The 24,263-nt window shown below is 24.7% G+C and overlaps 1 protein-coding gene across 2 annotated transcripts in view; it reads left to right on the forward strand.

The window, feature by feature from the left end:
- The window catches only part of LOC126901722 (prolactin-releasing peptide receptor-like), a 97,563-nt gene that overhangs the window by 23,940 nt on the left and 49,360 nt on the right, over positions 1–24,263 (forward strand). For both annotated transcript variants that reach the window (XM_050678427.1, XM_050678426.1), the window contains one exon: positions 13,558–14,064. In XM_050678427.1, coding sequence (XP_050534384.1) covers positions 13,719–14,064 — 346 coding nt within the window. In that variant the 5' untranslated portion in view covers positions 13,558–13,718. The remainder of the gene's footprint in view (positions 1–13,557; positions 14,065–24,263) is intronic.

The following is a 24,263-nucleotide window of genomic DNA, read 5'->3' on the forward strand; positions in this document are numbered from 1 at the left end:
ATTTTTGAAAATGTTCCGGAAATACTGCGTCCTTTAAACATATATCAAATTAAAGCTTATTTTATGTACTACAAAATGAAAACAAAAAATTTGTCCCGACGATCTATCTTCTATACGCAAACGGCTACCGTATTCAAAAATATGCTATTTTAACAAATTTTTTTTTAAAATGAAATACTATCTACAGATTTGCATCGAAGCGTTTCTTATGATAGTGATTTAAATCACTGTCAAATATCATCTATACTTGTCCCATCTATGCCTTGTCTACACTGTGCCTCGACCCCACTGTGCTACCGTTTTTTATTGTAACATTAAATATCTATTACTTTATATTTATTCTGTATGTCAACTTTTAACAATAAAATTGTGGATCTTGATTAAATCTAAATGGAACATTTATTATATATTTTTATTTCAATATTCAAATATAAAAATATACTAAATTTTAATTCAGTCTTATAGTTAAAATATTGAAGAGTCAATTCAGTTTTTATGTTTAACATTGAAAAATGCTATGTGAGCATTTTGAGTTTATGAAACAAGTTTGATTTGAAAACTCTACAAATATTCTTCGCTTCAATTTATGGATAAATGAAGCCTTTAAAGTATTTGATCTTATTTAATAAGTGAATAAAATCTATAGTTTGAGTTTTACAAAGTTCGTTTACACAGCTTTAATTAGTATTAAGTAAGCTTCATTGCTTTGAGTATACATTTCGTGTGATATCAATATGAAGAAATTATTATTCTAAGAGTGTACTTGAGATTTGCTATTGAAATACTGAACCTTTTGCTGTCTGATAGTAAAATTACATAAGCTTTATATTATTTTGTCGTTTAATTAAGCTAATCGAAAACAAACGTCAAGAATATTACTCTAACTATGGCAATTTGTTTTTAATTCATATAATCAAATAATTTTATAAATTATTAAGTCATTGATATAATTTAATTACTTAATTATAGTTTTTTTAGTCAAAAAATTCTAATATTCATAATTATTCATAAACAAACACTTGATATGTGACGACATGACCATTTTTGACATTGTGACGCAATCGATTTTATCACGAAAGACTTTTAAGTTCAAAAAATATAAATAACTATAATTTTATTTGTTTTTACAATTAATTTTACACATTTAGCTCAAAGAGTCTTTTGATCAAGTTCTATAAACCAAAAAAAATGTTTTCTCAATTCGCTCAAAATGATGTACTAAGCTTCTTTTAATCTATTAAAAAATATACAATTATGTAACAATTCTTTATTTCTATTACTCTAGTACTTCGACTATAATAATTAGAACTAATGAATATTACAATACTTAAAGTAAAATACACATACACTATACCGATGTATTGCATACTAACAATGTTAAAAGACAATATTTAAAAAATAACAGTATATTTTATACAATAATCTGAGAAATTATTTTATATTTACTTAAATAATTTTGAAAGAATGATAACATATACCGTGGGGTGCTAAGTAACTAAAGGACTCCTCTATTTGGGTTAATTTTTTTTCATTAAATTATATTGACCAGTTGTGTAAAAATTACTTTGTGAAACATTTGTATATTATAATACAACACTTACATATATTTATAGTACTTGTAATATTTGCTTAATTTTAATTAAAAAATCAGGTATATATAATAATATTTTACATGTATTTCACATTGAGTATAGCAGTCAAACAATGTATTATTATGTTTTGCACTAATACATAAAAATAATATTAACTAAAAGACAATTTGTTTGCGTTTTGGCTTTCTAGAGGAAAAATAAATTTTTTTTTAAACGTTATTTTTTTAAAAATTCTATGTACAAAAAAATTAGTCCCTTGTCCATATTAAAAACTACTTCTTTTTATTGTTAATACATAACAATTTAGTAACGTTTAGCGTTAAACGAAAAAAATTGAATAACATTTTAATATTAAATACGTTTAAAAAAAAATTTAATCCGATGACTGGCTCTTATCCTTATTGGAAACCCATTAATAATATAAAAAAAATACTATAAAACTTGGCAAAAATTAAATTCATTAAAAGTGCATGTTTTCGTGTAATAAGATGTTATTTTTGCGCTTAAAAAAACGTATAAACACAATATTTTATTAGGTATGAAAACAAATCGCTTTTATCGAAATAAATTATTTCGGTAGTGTCAAAGTATAGTAAAAATTGTAATTTTATGTACTATAAAATAATATCATATACATATTACTATAATGTAGAATTGTCACGAAAGATATGCGTTGCTTCATATATCTGAAAAAAAAAAAAAATTTACGTTAAACTATTAAACTCGAAATTAAATAGAGTATAAATTGTATGCTATATCTAATTTAGAGTTTAATCTAAGTCATGTTCCCCGTGCACGGACATCGTCAACAAAAATCATTATCATTCCTACACAACTAATGACTTATCTTGTTGTCCAATAATAAGTAATATAAACTACTCTAATAACAATTTATAGCTTATAATTTTTGGATAGTATGTTGACTTCTTATCATTATATTGATAAAATTAACCTTGATTTTTATTATTCATCACTATTTAATTGATCAATACAAACTTGATTTTTTTTACTTTATTGTTGAATAACATATGTGACTCGATTAAGATAACACAAATTACTTATAACATTGAATATTAAAGAATTTATATTAACAGAAAAATTACTCAGTTACTACAACAAAGTTATAGTAATTGAAATCAGACAGAAAAATATTTAACTCTAAACAATTTATATCAATAATATTCTAGTAGTATACACTAATAAATTTCTATCTCGAAAATTGCATATTCTATTCTAATAACGTAGTTTATTAGGAGGTGTAGGGATCAAGATGCATTCATAGACCTACGTATAAACTATTTTTTAGAGAAGGGGTTAGGAGACTCAGCAATGTTCTGAATAACCTCTCCGCCAAATTTATTATACAAAATTATGAAATAGAATATTGGGTAGGGAGCCCTGCGCGTAAAATTAAAAACTGAGTCCTTGATTCTTGAGAATTTAAATGTCGTTTTTAATGTTAAATTCCCGAATTTGTATGAACAATAAACACGAATAGAGTGAAAATCTAAATAAAAAATGCATAATTTTTCTTTTTTTAGTAATTTTTTTTATTATCTAACATCAATATTTACTGGATAAAAGTTTATCGTTAATAATTTAGACGCGTTTAACTGAATTTTTATTTTGGGCAAATTAAAAAGTGCTTGTTTAGAATAATTATTGAAAATTTAAAAATAAAACAGGTTAAGTAGTATTTTCGAAAAGTATTTTTATCTCTTTTCGGGGGCTGAACTCTTCAAACCTTCTGTTTGTTTTATATGGATGCAGTTCAAAAGAGCTGAATACTTAAACTCCAAATAAGTTTAAATAATGTTCTTTTTTTAAAAAAAATTATCCTAACTTGGACTACTTATAATTCACGAATATGAGTATAATAAAAACTTTATTGACTCGAAGAATAAAACATTGTAAAATCAATACTTTCAATATCTCTCGACAATGTTAAAAGTATTCTTAAATAATAAAAGTTTCATTTTCCAACGTTATGTTGAAAAATGTAATTATATTAAGTAAATATTAAAATGACACCATTTTATTTTTTCTTCTCGTATTACAGAATAAACATCTAAAATGAATTTAACCTGAAATTTTTAATATTTTGGGGGGAAAATAAGACGCTGGTAAAGTACTTTTTTATGGTTTTACATTTATGAAATAGGTTCATATTACAGTGTAAGAAGCACATGCATTTTCTTAGGAAGTATAAGAAAACTGGGGTGTTATGAATAAATAAAAGTATAAAAACCTTGTGCCAAAATCGATGTAGCATCACAATATTTATAACAACGATTTATATGTATAAACCAAGTGAATGTATTTTTCTCTATAAAGACTTATTAAGATTTTATGGCTAACAGCCAAACTTCCTTACAAACGACTACGTTAAGATTTTGAACGAACGGCAATATAGTCCCAAATAATGTACCAGGATACAATAATTTGTCTGGAAATACTAAAGATAAACGTCAGCATTGTTTATTTTATTTTTCTCGGCGTTTCGACAAAATATATATGCCTTATAACTTATTGAGAGAATCCATATAATTAATTACTGTTTTTGCCATCGGACATTTTTTGTTGTTAACAATTTGCCAGTTATCGCATTATAATTATTGAAATATAACTAAGACTCAGAAAATGTTCTTCGATGCTATAAAACACTTGCAATTAATATTAAAATTATTTAATTTAATTATTTTAACTATTTGAATCGTTGAATTGAAGATTTAACTTAATCTGAAATCGTGAAATAAAGATTTTCTTCTTCTTTTTTATTTAATTGAATTTTGAACTTTTATGAATTCATAAAATATATATTATGCGATGGTCACACTAGTTGTTGACAAGACTTTAGTGTTAAGTCGTGCCTACTGCCGTAGGTGCATGGATGGGTGACCATGCGTGCACTTCTACGGTGGTGAAAAAGCACCATGTTCCCAGTGCAGAAGGCAACAGGAAATCACTGCACTTAAATTTCCCCAAGATATACCAATCTATTTGGTATTAAACAACTTAACGGTTGTAAAAAAAATTATTATACAAATTAGTTACTCAATTATATAATATACATACATTTTTATATTAATAAAAAGTCCAAAAATTAACCGTTATGTAATCTTAGTACTTTTTTAATTCTTGTTCATTTATTATTTTTTAATTTAAGCAACCTATAAATGGTTTAAGACCAAAACTACAATAAATACGTTTTTAATTTTTTCATACTCCTGGCTTGTCAATTTTTGTATTTGTTTTTAGTATTGAAATTATTACTAATTGATTTTATTTATAAAACATAAAGGTATAATTATTATACTCATATTATTGTTAATGATAGAAAATTATCCTACATTAATAAACAAAGATATAGTACTTATAATTAAAACATTTTTGCTTAGTAAATTTAAAATATAATAATTATAATTGTTAATTATTAATAATTATTAATTGAAATAAAATTTTATATTAATAACTACACACATTATGATTTTTTTTATGAAAATATGTGTGCAAAATTTTATATCAATTTTTCAATAAAAAAAAATAATTCTGATATTGGTAAAATTATTTAATTTTACTTCACAAAATACAAGGCTAAGATTTTAATATTATTGAATTGTGTAGGAGGGTGTTCAGTAAGTAAGAAAACGGGTTCCATTGATCTTATTGTGTGTAACAATTAACCTGTTTCTTTACTTATTGAACACCCTACATAATTCAATAACATTAAAAACTTACCCTTAAAACATGGTGTAACACATACAAGTCCTAACATTTTAAAAGGATTAATTCTTACTTTAAATCTCTAAACCATCTAGTAATTACATTTAATTGTCTGCTTATAAAAGTCGATCCACTTACATTAGTGCTAAAGTTTAATTTTCGTTATTAGAACTCTAATCCTAAAAGGTTATAATAGGTATATAATTATATTTTGTGGCAATAACTTGTATAAATGTATAATCATTTCTGTAACCAATTAGCAATTTTTTTTAAAAATCAAACCAAAACAGTCCAGTATGATATTTTTTGTGTTTGGAAAAATACCATAAACACTTTTATAAGGTTTTAGAATATCTTTGTCACACAGCATTTGAAATAGGTAAAGATAAAACTACCTGGAAAACTACAGATATGAACGTAAAAACACTTTTACATTGTACAATATAAATATATTACCGCCCTCTTGTACTCAGAAAACAGTGGGGCATTAAAGTGGGGACGATAAAAGCAGGTAAAGTATGGGCTCAATTAGGTCTGGTTCTTAAATAGATTCATCCGAGAAAGCCGTTCATATTCTTCAGTGAATAGTGTACCTAATTTTCCTGGGATGTGTTCGTATGACTTTAATAAATGTCATTTTATTTTGGCTAATAATAAACTAATGTAAACCTTTCTCGGCGACCAAAAGCTAATGCGGTTGGTTATTAGACCATGGACATTTCAACCGAATACTCTTATCTGAAAGAACCTCTTAACTGACCACTAAATCACCGTATGCAGACAACACTAAATTGTACAAATGCGCTATTTTTTCTGTAACATTTTAACCGTTCAACTGAATATACTCCATACTATAATAAACTAATGTTAGTAGAAATATGATAAGATTTTGTAGAACTAAAAGTTACAAAATAAAAAATTAAAATATTAAGTCTTTTAATATATGTCAACATTTTTTTTTGTAAATAAAATCACATTTTATTTAGTTAGTTTCACCTAAAATCTGTCGCATAGAATGTTTAATTTATCGTTGACCATAAAATTTCTTTTAAAATATAAATAATTTTGATACAAATTTTATTGATTTTGTTTAGTATTATTTACTTTTAAGTTTTTTTCTTATCTTTTAACCTACTTCATTTTTTTTAACGGCAATATGTATATTTAACTAGTTCATACAATAGGAAATAATCTAAAAAATGACCAGTCAATAACAACTTTTGAACTATTATTTCGGAAGTTATTACCGTTTATAAATTTAGGGTGGAAGCGAAATGCAAGTATTGTTATTTTTATCAATATTTAATTCTACCGCCCTATTCTTCCCATCTTGTCAATGTATATTCATAACTCCTAAACTTCTGTTTTAAAAATTGTTAATGACCAGCCATTTCGTCAATTGGATCATTTTCTATTATATTAGCTAGTTAAATATATGGTTGTCATTAAAAAAATTAGCTGATATTTTTTATAAGAAACAAAAGATGGACGTAAAAAATATTTAATCATTTAAAATTCGAAAAATTAACACTACTTAAATAATCTAAAAAAATATATAATTATTATTATTTTAGAAAAAAACTAATGGTTAACGATAGATCTTCATCCTGTTTTATATGTTTTTCATATTTTTAAGTCTACAATAAGAAATTATAACGTAATTTCCTAAACTTTAACTTACCTTTTGTTTATATTATTAAAGTTACAACACATGTTCATACCAAATGTTACTGAATTCATTTATGTAAAATTGAATATTTTTAAAAGAAATTTTTCAGTTGTCCTGACTTTTATATTATATTTTCGATCAGCTGACGACGAGTTTTTTCATAAAAACATGAGTTTTAACACTGGTAAGTTCAAGATATTTCCTTATAGCAAATATCTCTGAGGGCATGTACAAAAGCTCATCGGTCTTTCCGTGACGCTCAATTGAATGATGGGCTTTTGATAGGTACACACAATGTGGCTGTCAGCTAAATTGAATTCGTGATATGGGTGCCAGTATTTCATTTTAAAACTCTCGCTTTGGATTAATTTTATTTATAATATACACGCTAAGATTTCGAATAAAGATTGGGCCATAAACAGCGGAATAATATCTATCAAATGATTAATGTGCTCAAATATAATTTGACTCGAAATAAGAATGCTGCATAGCTCATAGTGCACAAATATGTATATATGAAAAGATAGGCTGCTGCGAATGAAGTGAAATCAACTCGCTAATTGAGTGTTTAGCAGAGTCAAACATAATCTTGATTTTAATAGCCGTAATGAATATTTTTTATCATTTGAGTAAATTCCAATCCTATAAAATTTTAATTTGACATCAATATCAAATAATATTATGAAAACATTCATTGTAATTAAATTTTAAACTACTTAGGAAATTACCATAGCAACCATTGAATGGTTGAGAATTTTGGCTTGCCAGTATGTTATAGAATTCACTTAAAATATGTTATTAACTCTATTAAGACAATATTACACTATCTATATTGGCTGCAAACTTCAATGCGCCATATCCTCTTTGTCAAAGATCAAACAGCGTCATTTAATATTTATAAAGGCTTATTTAATTCAAATCATTGGTAATAAATCATTTTAGAGCTAACTAAAACATATATTAAATTCCAATTACAGAACAATCAATTCACAGTCTTGTCTCAGCTAATTAAACGTTTCTAAATATCAAATAAACCTATTGAAAAAGCTCCATTATGTATTCATATTGTAAACTTAGTAACGACTAATTATCGGATTACTTAATGAGTAGCAGCGACAATTATCAGAGCAATTATTTTCATAGACTACTTAACATAATGTTATTACATGGGACATTCGGAATCTTTAACGACTAGGTCTTGTTAGTTGTAATAGTTATTGTGCTAAACTTTACCGAACTTGCCAAGGTTTCTATATAATAATTTGCTATTGATTTCGTCAAAACTCCGATGTACTTGCTGAAAGTTTTACTATGTATTCAACAAAACACACGTTATCAATTATTTCAGTATTATACCTAATACTCTAAATATGCAAATTTAATGTTAATATTATTTCTATGTGATTACATACTCGAGAAAGCTTCTGATTTTACTGAAATTAGCAACTATTGTGAAATTAAATTGATCAATTTATTTTTTTATTTTTTAATTTAAAAATTTAAATTTATTTTTTTGTTAATTAATAACAAAAAATAAACACAATTTAGAGAATTTATTTAATTCTGAATAATTATTTTTTAGGCAGTTAAATATACAAAATGAACGTTTCACATAAATACAATTAAAATCATAATCTTTTTTTCAAATATAGTCATGAAGTTTTGAGTCAGTAGTAGCTAATCCAAGTAAATATTTTTTCAAGCTATCATACATAGGTGTTCAGAAAGTAAGGGAAACCGATATATAATATTCTCATTATTTGTAACAATTGACCTGTTTTCTTGCTTACTAAACATTCTGTAGATAGAGAAATCTTATATAAATATTATACAGAGTGGTGTTTAGTAAGTATGGAAACAGATCAGTTGTTACAAACAATGAGAACAATAGAAACCCGTTTCTTTACTTACTAAACACTCTATATAAAATGACCAAAGAAATTTTTAAATAAGGAAATTTACTTAAAACTCTTCTCAATTTTTATTATTGAGTTCAATATTTTGTATTATTAAATTTATTTTTTGAATATTACCTCAGCAATATTTTAAATAAAATTTAATTACGAAAAAAATTATTTTCATGTAAAAATATTTTACTTCTTTTAAACAATTTTAATGATTATATAATTATTTTTACTAGTCATGTCTAGTTGTATGTTGGTTATACTTAAAAACCATAAAAATGTTAACAACTAAAATAAACCAGAACCCTAAATTACATTTTGGTTTCTTGCTTGTTATACCATGTTTAGTTACTATACAGAAAATTAAACAGGACAATACTTTAATTTTCTTTACCCGTGCAACGAATTTATTTGTATAAAATTAGTTTTTTACTTTAACAAATTTAAATTGGTTTATTGTTTTTTTACGACTTTGAAAATGATTATACTCGTAAAGAGTTAAAACTGTTCCTGTCGAATTTGGTAAAAACATTATTAATGTTTAATATCCGTATATCGAGAAAAACGAAATATAATGGTTCACTAGCTTTTGACATGAATTATATGAACTCGCAAACTTTGTTGTAGTCAAAAGTTTCATTAAACCGGAAGTTTGTAAAACGCGATTGAACCAAAAACAAAAAATTTAAGCCGTTATCAATTTAATGCATACATTTTCATCTAAAATTTCTTTTGTACTTTTACAATACAAATAAAAATGAACAAATTCTAATGAACATCGTATAAGATGACTTTTAGTAACACTATAGCATTGTACTGGTAAAGTTTATTTAACTAATTTTTTTTTATATTAAAAAAATAAAGCTCTTATCAATTTAAAATAGTACTCTAGTAAATAGTTTTCTACATTAAATCATATTTGTTGAATATAAATTAAGTTACAATATCTGAGATACATTTATTTTTCTAACTAAACTATATAAAACTTAATAACAAATAAATTAATCAAAAGCTTAGAAATAAGAGAAATGGGATTTTGAAAAACATCAAACTCATTTTGTATAATATTCATGAATTAATGGGCTGGTATTATTACGTTTAAAAGCTATTGTTAATTAAAGTTTATACTTCATATTTTTATTAAATATAGACTGTGAAAAATGTTGGTTGATACGCCACTTATATACCAACTTCTTGCACGTAGCATTTCAGAGTTTCCCTATTTTAAAATTCAAGTGAATATCAAAACATTTTTAATAAACTGATTAAAGTTATGATAATGGATTACATAAATTTTTCATACATTAAAAAATAATTAAAATATGCAAACTTTTTTTGTTGCACAGAGTGCTCTTAAAAAATTTGACAACTAATAATAATTCTATGAATTGGAACTAATTGATTGTCAATAAAATTTTAAAAATCGTCCAACCTTTAGTGATATTTTTTCACTTTCAAGAATTATTATTATGCTTTTTAATGAAACTATTCATTCAGTTCAACAGTCTGGTTTTAAATGTACTAAGCACATATAAAATAAAAAATAAACAATAGCAATAGTCACAAAAAAAAAATAATGCGTAGAGTGTGACATTTACCGAAGAATTATGGACAAATGTATTGAGATCTTTAAGCCTTTGGCCATAATACTGTTTGCTCACATATTTGTTAACACAAGGCACGTACCGTATAATTAATAGTTTCACGTGATACTGAGAAGGAACACGTGATTTGATTGAACTAATCATGAACGCGTTGTATTATTGGAGTGCTAAATAAAATAGTGCTGGTAAAAATACATTTTTTTTCTACATCGAATAGTAAACAGTTCAACAAAATATTAAAAATAATAAATTTATTATAATTTATCATATTACAATGTTATTCAATATGTTTTTTATTTATGGTTTTTGGAATATAAATATACATGTCAACATGTGTTGATTTAACGGGTGAAGGGCCGTGTTCCGAATAATAGTGTTTCCGTAAATAGAAATTTTACCATTTCGATTTGTACATAATTTATGGTAATTCTTCACACTTTTATTTATTATTCATGATATTTCTTTGTAAAATGTGTGATTTTTTAGAGCACTAAAAAGTTGTGGCGTCTTGATCGATATATTTGCGTTATTCATTGTAAAAAAATTCCATAGTATTTTAGGAACATCAAAATTTAGTCGGAATAATCATTTTAATCTGTTAAGCCGCTATGTCACATTTAAACTTATTGATGTTTAATTGTAACACTCAATGTCCAATAGTAATGCAAATTTAATTGCACGAGCTTAATATTGAATAATATCACTCACCGAAAATATATCAGATTTATAATATTAATAAAATTAAAAAAATTTTACATAAATTACAGCTAATTATTTTTCTATATTTGTATGGTGAGTTTGTTATGTAAAATCAGTTGTTTAATTATCATACAAAAACTCATTATACTTGGAAAAGGGCGATAGAGTATTAATTTTTGGTAAGAATTTTCAGAAATTTCTAGTCACGTAAAATCTCATGTATTGACATAAATCAAGTAAAATCAAAATTGGTTGCATTCAGTATCGTTCTACCACTTTTGGCAAACATCAAACAAAATTTGTTCAAATCAAAAATTTATGGAATTCTGTTTTCATTCAGATAACCTACTACTTGTAATTTAGTGAATAAACATAACAATGGAATAAGTTTACTACATTTATGTTATGATAAAACAAACAATTAAATTAAACTTTTTTGAATCAGTGTACTTTTTAAAACCACCGATTTGCATATTTAGGCTGCTCTCTTTTATCTTCAAAAATATAACTGTTATGGAAACAGTAAATTTCATAGTCTATTAAACAAAATGTTATTACACGATACGTATTAAATTGTTAACGACTCTTGTTAACTGCGAGTGGTATTGTTTTTAAACTTTGCCAAATCGTTGCTTTTCTTGGCAAGCTTACCATAGACCATTTGTTTTTGATTTTTTTTTTTAATAAAAAATATCACTCAAATTTGTATGAAATTTTTTGTTAAAATTCTATTTTTTGCGTTAAAGAAAAACGATATACCTAAGATTATTTATTTTGTGTTATGTATGAGTATTTGCATTATAAAATCAATAAATATATTTTTTTTTTGTTAGCTAGGTTCAAGTTTTACGACTGCGACAGTAAATTTTTGTGTTATATTATTAAAAAATTCATTGTTCAAATACCAATACATAATACTTTTATTCTCATATTATAATTTGTGAATATATTTATTTTCAAAAAGAATTTTAGATTATTTTTATTGTATTGATTTTACTAAAGATAAAATAAAAACGTTCTATAATCTATATTCAATCATTTTTCTATAGGTATGATAATTATTCAAGAGTATATTTTTTGTGTTTATTATCATTGTGCTTTCGTTGAGTAAAATTTAGGTCATCCGAATTCAGATGTCCAATACGTATTATTTCAGCCTGTAATTTGTCAACGTTAAGAGCATTTTAACAGACTGATGCACGCTTCAGTATTTTTATAGTTTTTTACTTTTTGTAAAACAGAGATAAAATACAAATAGACAATCACCCCATTTGTGTACAACGCTGCATTCATAAATTATAAATTATTTGTTCATTACAATTACATAATAACATACTATTCACGAATATGCTTTTAAGATATACAGAACATAAAATAATCTTTTGTAAAATTAATATTCATTATTCAGTACTACAAGAATAATGAAGCTTTCTAGTCACAATAGACAATATAATATAAAGTACTTTGAATTTTCAGGAGAATTCTTTATTCATCTTATGTCGTTTCTCTCTATTATTACATAAACATATTTGTTTATTTTAAAATCATAATATTATATTTATTTATTTAAATAAACAAAATACAGATTTTTACAAACTGATATTTTAAGTGTTTATTTTCAGCTGCTCTCCATTTTCGCCTTTATTGGATATTTTCTTGAAAACGTTAAGTCATCAACGTCTTTTTTTTATATTTACTACACATTTTTTATATTATTTTGATTTATTATTCTTTTGATAGTAAAATTTAAAAAGGGATGCTGATGTTGTAGGTTTTATATATCACTAATTATGTAAGAAGTTATTGAATTTTATCTGAATAACATTGACGATAATATTTTTGCACTTTTAATTTTATAGTAAATATCATGAAATATTGTTTACAGCGAAATTAATTTAAAGAAAATGTTACTGAAGTTTATTCGTTGACTCTTAGTTATTTTTGTAAAATGCCCATTGTATTGTTGATAATTTTAACTTTTAATATAATTAAAATAAATTAATCCCGTAAGTATGTTTTAAGAAAACATCATATTATACTCTTGATAAACTTTTAAAACCAAATGATGATGAATTAAGTGCAATTAAAATAGGATAATCAAATCAAGTCACAATCATTTTTTCCTTAGATCCTAATAATGTTTTTTGTTATCATAATTGACATGAAAATCATAAAAATATATACATTTATGTATAAATAATAATAATTATAATAATGAAACTAAACAGTTTGAGTTATTTTCTATGTCCATTAAAGTTAGGTAATTGGATAAAATTAGTTTATTCCTGTAATTGATTTTTTTACGACCAGAAGTAACATTATACATAAATATCATCATAGTAATTAAAGTCTTTATTAATTTTTAGAATGAATACTAAAAAACAGCATGAAAGATACCTCAGAGTAACTTCAAGAATCAGTCAGTATCGAAACTGTTGATCTAAAAGTGCGGTCTACAAGAAAGCGTTGGAAGTAACAGGTGGCCATTGATGTGCAGTCTATCAGCTATTGCTGTTACAACGTGACAATGGTGAACGACAGTGGAGGGTTTGGAGCTTTACAAAACGTTAAACCCAATACATTTTTACCGCTGTATATACCAATGGTAGAGTCTATAAACAGGTCAGATGTAAATTACACAGATCAAATCAAACGAGAATATGTAGAAGACTTCGTTTTCCAAGCAGCATTCTCCTTAGTCTATTTTATAATATTTACCTTGGGTATTTTTGGCAATGTCTTGGTCGTATATGTTGTGTTCGCCAATAGGCATATGCGAACAGTCACGAATATATTCATTGTCAACTTAGCTGTATCTGACATTATGCTCTGCGGATTGGCAGTACCATTTACGCCACTTTATACATTTACCGGTAAGTAAAATTTAACTATCATACGATAAATTTGAACTTTCACCATCACGTATCATCTTCTCAAATTTACGTTCATTTTCGTGATAATGAGACATTTATAGTATTTCAATGGTTAATCGATCCGTTCGTGGAAAATAATTAGTTAAAAATACTACGAATATTAACGTCCTAGCAAATTTAGAAAAAGCTTATAGTTTATCGAAAATTTGATTCTTTATATAGTCTCCAGGATGGCGATTGACTAGAAAACAAATTCACATTTCCAAAAATTTATTATGTTTTTTTAACTATAAAATAACACAATTTTTCACGAGATAGAAAAAAAATCATCACTTGTAACACATTTTCTAGCTTTTTTCGAATATTTTTATTGTATTCATAAAACTAATTTAGTAATATTTTTATTAGAAAAGTAGCAACTCCTCTCTACCCTATGAACGACAAAAACTTCTAAATCAGATTATAATGACCCCTTGTACTATGGTACATTATTATATTTTCAACAAACTTTTATAAAAAGCATGTTCAGAGTACAATAACACACACACTTTACCAATTGACAGTTGTAATCCCACTAAAATCATGAGATGTTTAATCATTAAAAATAATACCATGCGGTATTTAGATTATGCAAATTTTTATTTATTTATTGCATTATTCGAATTATGCAGCTTGATATGGATTTAGAATGACGTATTTTAATGTAAAAATATTCAAATGCTATTATTATTTATGAAATGAGATAATAAATTTAGTACCAGGTCTTTACTTTTATATTTTATGGTACATTAAACAACAGAGCTAGCATTAATTATTTCATTTATTTTACTTTTGTCATTACTTATTACAAAGAATTTGTTTGGGTTTCTATTAAAAACCAATAAAATAAATATTAAATTATTAATTTGATTAAATTTAAGCATTGAAAACTACTAATGTAGTTTTATTCTAAATTTCTTCTGTTAATAAATTAGCCATTTGAAAAATTTACCCTTCAATGGACTCATTATTTATTTACAAAAACAAATATAATTTATAAGTGATTTATTCCATCATATAAATTATTAATAATTGGTTGCACGATATAATTAACAACATTCATCAAATCTAACATTTCTGAAATTTTGTCATTTTCAATTTATTCATAATATATGTATTATTATTATTACTAAATATATCCGATTACTTTTGACAGTTTGTTATTTTTATGATTTATCGAAATAATTATAACTTTTATGCTAAAATATAGGAGTCATCAGTTTGTGTCCTTGTTGAGACATTCGAAAAGTATTTAATGATTACTAAATGAAATTTGTTTGTTGAAAACATTGAAAAAAATGTTAAAAATATTCAAATTGATCATTAGATATTCTGGTCCAAACTTGGTCATCAATTCAATGTCATTTTCACCTCCGTGTCACAAAACAGGGAAAATTACGCTACATGATATCAATATTGATTGATTTTGAAATCCTACATGACAGAACTCTACTTCTCTTTTTACAGCTTTGAACGTCTTCTCTACATAAAATATTTCTATAATCAAAAAAAATCACTTATACCAGAATTTCTATATGCAAATTGCTTTTTTTATTGCAGTCATTCCGATTGATATGGATTATTGTCAATTCCACTACATCAGTAGGTTCTATGCATTACAAACATATTTCAAGCATTTAATACAATTTACTTAGTTTTGCTGGAATATTTTCAATTTCAATCATTTTTTAGTGAAACATATTCATATGAATTTCAATATTTTAATTTTTTATTCATTAAATTAATGAATCAAAATGTTTAAATTATAATTGTTAAGAAAATTTTACCATAATAACTATAGGGAAAATTTTATTCAGTTATAAAAAAATATAATAATAAAAAAGTGTATTTATTTGATTTGTGTTGAATAACAAAGAAACTGCATTTTTTTACATGAAAGATTGAGTACCTTCAAAACATTTCATTGTAGCTCAGGTGTATTTATATGTTTTCTATTAGATTGGCCACAATTTATAAATAAAATAACATTTGGTCATATTGAATGTATACAATGCATTTTTAATTTTAATAGAAGTTTATTTGATCACAAATTATTGTTTTGTTATGTTATTTTCAACAAAAATCCCAACATATTACAGAACATTTTATTTATATTTTGACTAGAAATTATTTTATTAATTTAAAAGTTTTTATTATTTTTATTTATCTATAAATTCAATATAACGGTCCGAAGTTAGTTCTCCTTTTAATATTTTTACGTATTGCTTACAAGTATAATCTAAATAAGTATCATTTTTTGTATTGTTATTGAAGCAAAAAAAAAATAAATAAATAAATACAATGCTTCTTGATTGAAATGTTACTTCCAATACATACGCATATGTACCTAAAAAAAATATAAAGTCAACTAGAGAAGTTCAACGGAAGTTTTTGGACAATTAATAAAATAAATATAGTTATCACTTTATCGTTAATTGATCTATAGTTGAACATAAATCGTATTTATTCACTAGTAAATATTTATAAGTAAAATTTCTAAATCTTTTAATGAATTTAGAATATGGCACAATGTTTTCAACTAATGTAAGTGAAAGTATACTTTTGAATTATATCTTTGATTGTAGTAATAGCTGTACAAATTATATACAGTTATTACACAAGGGACGATGAATCTCTTTTGACAAGTTTCGAGTTTGGGTAGCTTAATAAAGCACCGCGTGAGCTTAGTTCATCGTTGCATTTTTTATACTTAATTCTATACTCGAAAACCTTTGAGCACTTTTAAACAACTCCTTTTTCTCAGTACTCTAAACTTTCTACATTGTCAAACATTAGTACGTCAATACACAATTATAAGACATAACAAATAATTATATTTATAATTATTAGTTAATCCAATTACAAGCTTAGTATAGCATATTTCTTGTTTGATCTTCGTAATATTTTGTTCCAGTTTTGTCAATCTTTTTTTTTTTTTTGTTATATTCAACAAAAGATTTGAAAAATTAGTCCACAAACACGCAGAAATTGTGTGGCCTCTTACAATATATTTTAAAGAAATTTTTTATAATTTTAAAATAGAGAAATTGCCTTAAATTTAAATTGCTTTCTTCTTTCTCTCTAATAAAAACGTGAAAACGCGTATACACTTAACAATTTTTTTCTACATTGAAAATTTGTTGAAACAAAATTTCGTTTCTTTTACACAAGTAAAGTCCTCTTTGAATGTTTAAATTTTTAAGATCATAGTATCCAATAACTGTCGGATAAAATATAAAAATATTTTAGGCTTATAAATTATAATATAATAACTTCAGAAACATAACTAGATAAAAATCCACACAATATACAGAATGATATTTAAATTATTAAGAATAATATTAGTTCAATCAAACAATATTTTGTGTTGGTAAAAAGGTTGTTAAACATGGTTAAATTTTACGTTTAAGGTAGTTTTTTTCTAGACGAATTAAGTTTGTTAGTTATGTTTGCTCGACCAGAAAGTTTATTCGTTAAAATAATATATTGTTTTGACTATCGTTTCAGACAAATTAAATACTGCAATTAATTTAACTAAATTATTTGCCAATATTATTTATTAATTTCCATATACTTAATATATAAATAATAAAACATTTTTTCATTAATATAAACTTTTATAAGACTTTAGGATCCTATTAAAATGTTAATAACTATTCAGTTGACGACAGTTAATATACTTTTTAATTACAATATCACATGATTGATGAATATACAGATCTGATTAAAATTTTCTTGAAAACCATGAAATTTGTTTACAGTTAATTATGGAAAAATATTTCATGTTTCCTTATCAAGGATTGCATTTTGATCGTTTGAATATATATCAATATGTACTCACTATATTGCTGTAAATCTCTAATTAATATCTATATCAGAAAAAATGCGTACTTCAAAACAAATTAAAATTAATTTTAATGAAACATTTTTGGCATAATAAAAGTTACTAGCCAACAGAGAGTATAAATCAATTACATTCAATCCTTTCTTTAAAGATAATCTGCGTCATATACTTAAATCTTACTGTCTATTTAAAAAAATTTCAATTTAATTAGTTAAAAATTTACGTTTAGAATTGAATTGACAAAAAAAATATTATAACATTACATTAGTCCTAGCATATGCGTACATTATAAATGTAAGTAATGTGTTTATTATTATTTTTTAACTGTCGCAAGATTCACAGGCGTCATCATTTTGTATTCATATGATTTAAACAAATGTGTGTACTTCACATCATATATAGAGTGGTTTTAGCCACCCACGTTTAAGTGTTCAGAAGCACTATATTGAAAGTTGACTTGCTAACTTTGTGCACAGTAAGAGCGTAATGTGTAATGAATGAAATCGCATTCCTGATTTAATTATTTTACACTAATATCTCATGAAATAAACCGAATCATGCAAGTGTAACATTTTAAAGTAAATAAATTTTACATTTAGACTACAGATAATAATGTTGTAAAGTACATTTTTTTACGTATAGAAAAAAAAACAGATTAAAACAAAGAAATATATTAATTATGTTTTGCGTTAATATTTTGGCGAAATATATGTTTTTATATCATCAGTTTTTATTTTCACGAAAGTTGCAATGTATAAATATTTTGTTTTTTTTTTTTTTGCATTACCAGTTTTTTTAGTATTATTACCGTATATCAATATAGTATAGTGTTGTGTTTCTTTTTTCTGTATTTTGCATTGAAAGAAATCGCTTACTACAGTAAAACATATGATATATTAAAGTAAAATGTATACTACACATTTAAGAATATCAATTATTAATGCTTCAATGTATTCCATAGAATACATAATTGGTAAGATAAAAGCGAAGCAATTTGTTTTTTTTTTAATGAGCCAATTCTCTCAATAAAGAAAACGATATTTTCACAAAACAGAACAATACTTCTAAGTTAAGTGAACAAAATTTAAATGTAAGATAGAAAATTACATCGTTCAAAATGTAGAAGATATAATAATTTATTGATACCTAGTAAATATGCACTCTAAAATATAATACAGAGTGATTGTTTTAACTATGATCCACGCAATATCTTTAAAAATATAAAACATAATTTAATTATTTCTTTTCAGAAGTTCTACGTTCCATATTTTTTTTAAAAATAATGTAGTCCTATCATCCCTCTTTCTTTCTTAAAATGTTATCAACCTTAGTTTTATAAATAGAAACCGTGTTCAGTAAGTAAGGAAACGGATTTCTATTATTCTCATTGTTTGTAACAATTGATTCATTTCCTTACTTACTGAATACTCTGTATATAGATACTATAATTAATAAGTAATACGGTTCATTAATGCTTACAGATAAAAATAAACAGACCCGCTCTTCACTTCCAGTTTAAAATTAGTCATACTAAATACTTAATAGCTTCTGAAATATTGATCCAAAAGTTGCTATCGTTTGCTATTTTCCTAGACAGATTATTTTCTAATTTGTTGTTAAACATAATATGTTTAACTGACAAAAGATTTTTAAATTGAAACATATGTTATATGTTTCAACTATGAATCATAGTTAAACAAACACCCTGATTTTTTTAAATATTTCCAATATATACATATATTTATCATTACATAGATAAAAATGTTGTTATTTGATTATTATGTTTGAATTATAATTTAGTTATAGATACAACTCTTAACTATTTCACAATTAAATTTGTAATCAAAATAACAACCAAAGTTGTTGTTTTAATTAAAATAAATATGGAAAGCTTATTTATGAATATAATTAATTTAATATATAAGAAATTATATTAATATATAAATAATCTAATAAAACTCAGTACATCAAAAAATGTACAAAATTGGCTTTAAATTCAAGTTTTGGCTTTGCTTTATGTGATAATTTTGTCAAAAATGGTATCTTAGTCAGATTTAATAATCTTAAAATACATATATAAATGACAATAATACATTTTGTTTTTAGCCAGTTTTAAATGTACTTGCTAATATTCTTATATTTCATTTAAATTGTAAAATGTAATTATTAACTAAACACTGATAAATGCATTTACAATTGGTCAAAACGTCTGTAATGAGATAAATAAAACTTCCTAACAGCTTCTTAGTACGTTTTCATGTGATATTAAACAAAAGTTTTATTTTAAATTGTTTTAACGTGAATGTATATTATTTTTACATATTTTAATATGAAATATCAAAAATTAATTGAATTAATTTCATTAAAATGAAAGATATTTCATTAAGAATTTGTTGGTACATACCAAATCTTCCTCTTCTTCTTTTTTCGCGCCTTTATTCAAACTATTTAGGGTTGGCCACCCTTATCCTAAACTTCCACTTGACACAATCATCCACATCATTTAGACACACATCAGCCATCCTCGTATCACATTCAATATCATCCCTCCATTTCTTTTTTGGTCTTTCTCTACCTTTTCTTCTTCTGACATTCATTTCCATAACTGTTCGCACGTATCGAGTAAACTGTTTTCATGAGATATTTGTTTTGTATAGTTAAATTTCTAAATTATTTTTAAATAGTCTTGTTTCCTACTGTTATAAAAATTATTTTTATTATTTATTTTAATAATTAATAAGACTTTATATTTCTGTATCATCTGAGTAAATTTTTTTTTTTAAATTTTAGTTGGATTTATTAAGGTTACTTTTTTAATTGACTCAAATTATAAAACAGCTTTAAAAGCAAAAAAAACTTTTTAACAACTTTACATTATTATATTTTTTTTGGTTGTTAAAAGAACATTTCTCAGTCATACCATGTATAACTTGTTTATTTCGATGAGTGGTAATCTCATATACTTTCTGTAAAATAACTTTTTGACAGAAACAACACAAGTTTTAATTAATGCACGAAGATCAGAGAAGCGTGATATTTCCTTCCCGGTCAGTATAAATAACAATAAAATTTTAATTAAGTTTTTACCACTCACTGACTTTGTAAAGGTATTCATAAAAAAGTGCAACATTGTATATAAAACACTTTGAAGTCTGAGGTACGTTTATCATCCTACTTATACAACTCAAACCTTGAATAATTACTTTTCTTACCCGCTTGAGGTAGTTCAATTAAAAGTTTTATTGATTTTTTTTATACTTAAAACTGATATAAGGAACGAACGGCGATAGAATTTTGCATAGTTATCAATTTTATACTATACTGAGTTATAGCTATATACTTAGTACTTTAGTAACTAACTACAATAATTTTATTAAATATTCTGTGAATGACTCAAGTATTTAAATACAAAATAATATTTTGAGATATGATAATTATATTACATTATTGGCTTAAATAACTTTTTAGATTTAATTCAGATTACATTACTTCATCTTTAAAAATTATTTAACATGTTATTTATTTATTGTCATAATTTTGCTGGGTTTTAATTAGTTTATTCCAAAGCCCCTAAATCTGAAAATCTGAACAAAGTGTATTGCATTATTTTTAAACATTTTTAATTTTTTAAGTATTGACTTTTATGTAGACGGAAATATATTTTGTTTTTGAGCGATAACACAATAAATAATAATTTAGTGTACTCTATGGCCAATATAACTATTACAAAGTTGAGATAAGACAATATATATATATATATATATTAAATTTAATGGTACACAATTTTCTTATTTTTGCGTTCAATAATATTACCCATTTTATTTTAAAAATATGCTAACATTAACTTTGAATACTGGTTTAAGTTTCATTTGTCCCATGTGTTTTAATAATTCTTCTGAGTTTATTATACCATGTACATTTTCCATAAGAATAGATGAGTTGCATGAACTGTTGAATTATTTATGAGTATGTTAATATGATTATTTAATTTTAAAATTAAATTTTGATAAGTAGAATTCTTAGCGTAGCTCTCCATTTAATTTAGATCTCACTATAATTATTTAAATTCTTAGGAATCTTAGATCCTTGAGAACCACAATTTAATAGAGTGAGTAATTATGAAATTCATTCAAAGTAACCATTCATACTTTTATTCGTTCTGAAATCTTTTAAAAAGGATAGCCTCGAATATGAAAACAATACTAACCAAATTTTATTTTAATTTTAATTTTGTTAATTACAGCCATGATTGTGTCTGTTATCATAAGAATATCGCGTAAACTTAGATTCTACCGTTTTACTTTATACGTAGTAAATTTTTTTCCTCAGTTTAGTTTAAGAGTACGATATAATTTTTAATGCATTTGGAATCCTTATTATGATAATCCATGCTGATTATTAATGAAAATTCTTTGCCTCCTATGGTTAATATTTTGAAGATAGACTTTTCGGCATATTTATTTGTTATGTCAACCGTATAGCCAAACAAATATTTTTTTTTTATGATTTTTTTCATGATAAATTGAAAGCAAATTATTTTATTTCTATTGTCTTTGTTCAAATTTATTAAAATTTTTTAATTTCAACATTATTTCTTAACCTGTGTAGAAGTATTTTGTAAATTAAATATTTACAATAAATACAACAGTATTATAATATTAATGATGTATGGTTTTCGAAAGTTTCATAGAGTAGAGTAAAATATAAATTAACTGAAATAATATAATTTACTTAAACTTAAGTTTACTTAATTATTTACATTAAACATAATATCATACTATATTATGTTTTATGATCCGTCTGTAACTTAACATTATCAGACGATTATTTTAAGCTATACATTTTCAATCACCAACATTATAATTAATGATTATTAATGGATGAATTACCTTAACAGTTTGAATGAAAACTTATGATATGTTTTACATAGTTTGCAACTTTCATTCTAATTTCATGGATGAGAAATATTAAATGATAGTTTATACTTCATACTATTTGAAACTCGCCAAAACATGTAATATGTTTTAATTTTATTCAAATTAAATTTATCGTACGTAGGCATCTATGGCAGTTATTTAATAAGAAAAAGTACGCATTTACAGAATATTCCACTTCTATTAGTTTTAGAGGCCATTGAGGCTCATGGTTGCAAACAAACTTTATTCTTCACAGAATATTAAGATAAACAAAAGTTTTTCAAATTGATTCATATTATAAATAGCGTCGGCTATACAGACTATAAACTTGACGTCAAGGTAAAGTTTTAGTTTTTAATTCATCGGGTTCTAATAATTTTAATCTCAACATTTACCTTTAATTTTCATCGCAATATTAATGAAAACACTTACAGTATAAACCATTATACGTATTTTACACAACGCTAAATAAAAGTAACCAAATTAATGTGATTATAGCTAAGTTTAGAATAAACATAACGAGATTTAAAATATAAATGTACAAATGATTCAACATCATTATTTGAAATTAGTTTATGACAATGTTCAGTGTTAACACTTTTAGGTGATTGGAGTTGGATATATGTATTATACTTATCAAAATCGTGCAAACAATAGGGACTTGCACCGACAAGCCAACTGATGAGTATCTGGGGTGTACGTAAAAAGTATCCATTTTTGTGTGTATAAAAAAAAGAAATAGCACAATACAATATAAATGTCCAGATGTCACGTCAGGGTGGCGCCGTATTACGTTGGAAGAATGACAAGTATGAGTTGGCCTCTTTTAGTTTCTTTCTACAGCTTATTGTCTACTTTTACGATATTAGTAGAGAAATGCTTTGGTCAACTTATTTATTGTTGACGTAAAGCCAATCTTTGTACAAGTAACTGCAGGTGATCTGTGTCATTTATGACACAAGCTTAACAAATAGTAGAAAAACATTTTTTTAAAAGTTCAATGTATTTTTTAATACCAACTGAAGTATAACTAATCAAAATTAAATAGCGATGGCGTCCAGTAGAAATTGCAGGTACTATTGTTTTAAGAAATTAAATTTCATTTGGCTTAGTAAATATTTTACTTGCTGCTCTAAGGTTGCTAACGTTCAACAGGCTTCCTAATAATTAAATGAATAATTCATTAGGTTTATAATTTTAAACAGTACATTTATAGCAATTACAGTAATTAATATTTCACTTCAGGCTTAATAAATATTATATGGAATTCTAACAAATTTGTCAACGCGTGTAAATGTTAAGTTATAGTTGTTGTTTTGTTATTTTAGCTTCGATGCGAAGCGGAGAAGGTATTAATTTTACTATGATGTGTTTTTTTTTTTTTTTTTTTTTTTTTTTTT

Source organism: Daktulosphaira vitifoliae, unplaced genomic scaffold (assembly GCF_025091365.1).
Source record: "Daktulosphaira vitifoliae isolate Bord-2020 unplaced genomic scaffold, ASM2509136v1 Scaffold_3, whole genome shotgun sequence".
NCBI lineage: Eukaryota > Metazoa > Arthropoda > Insecta > Hemiptera > Phylloxeridae > Daktulosphaira > Daktulosphaira vitifoliae.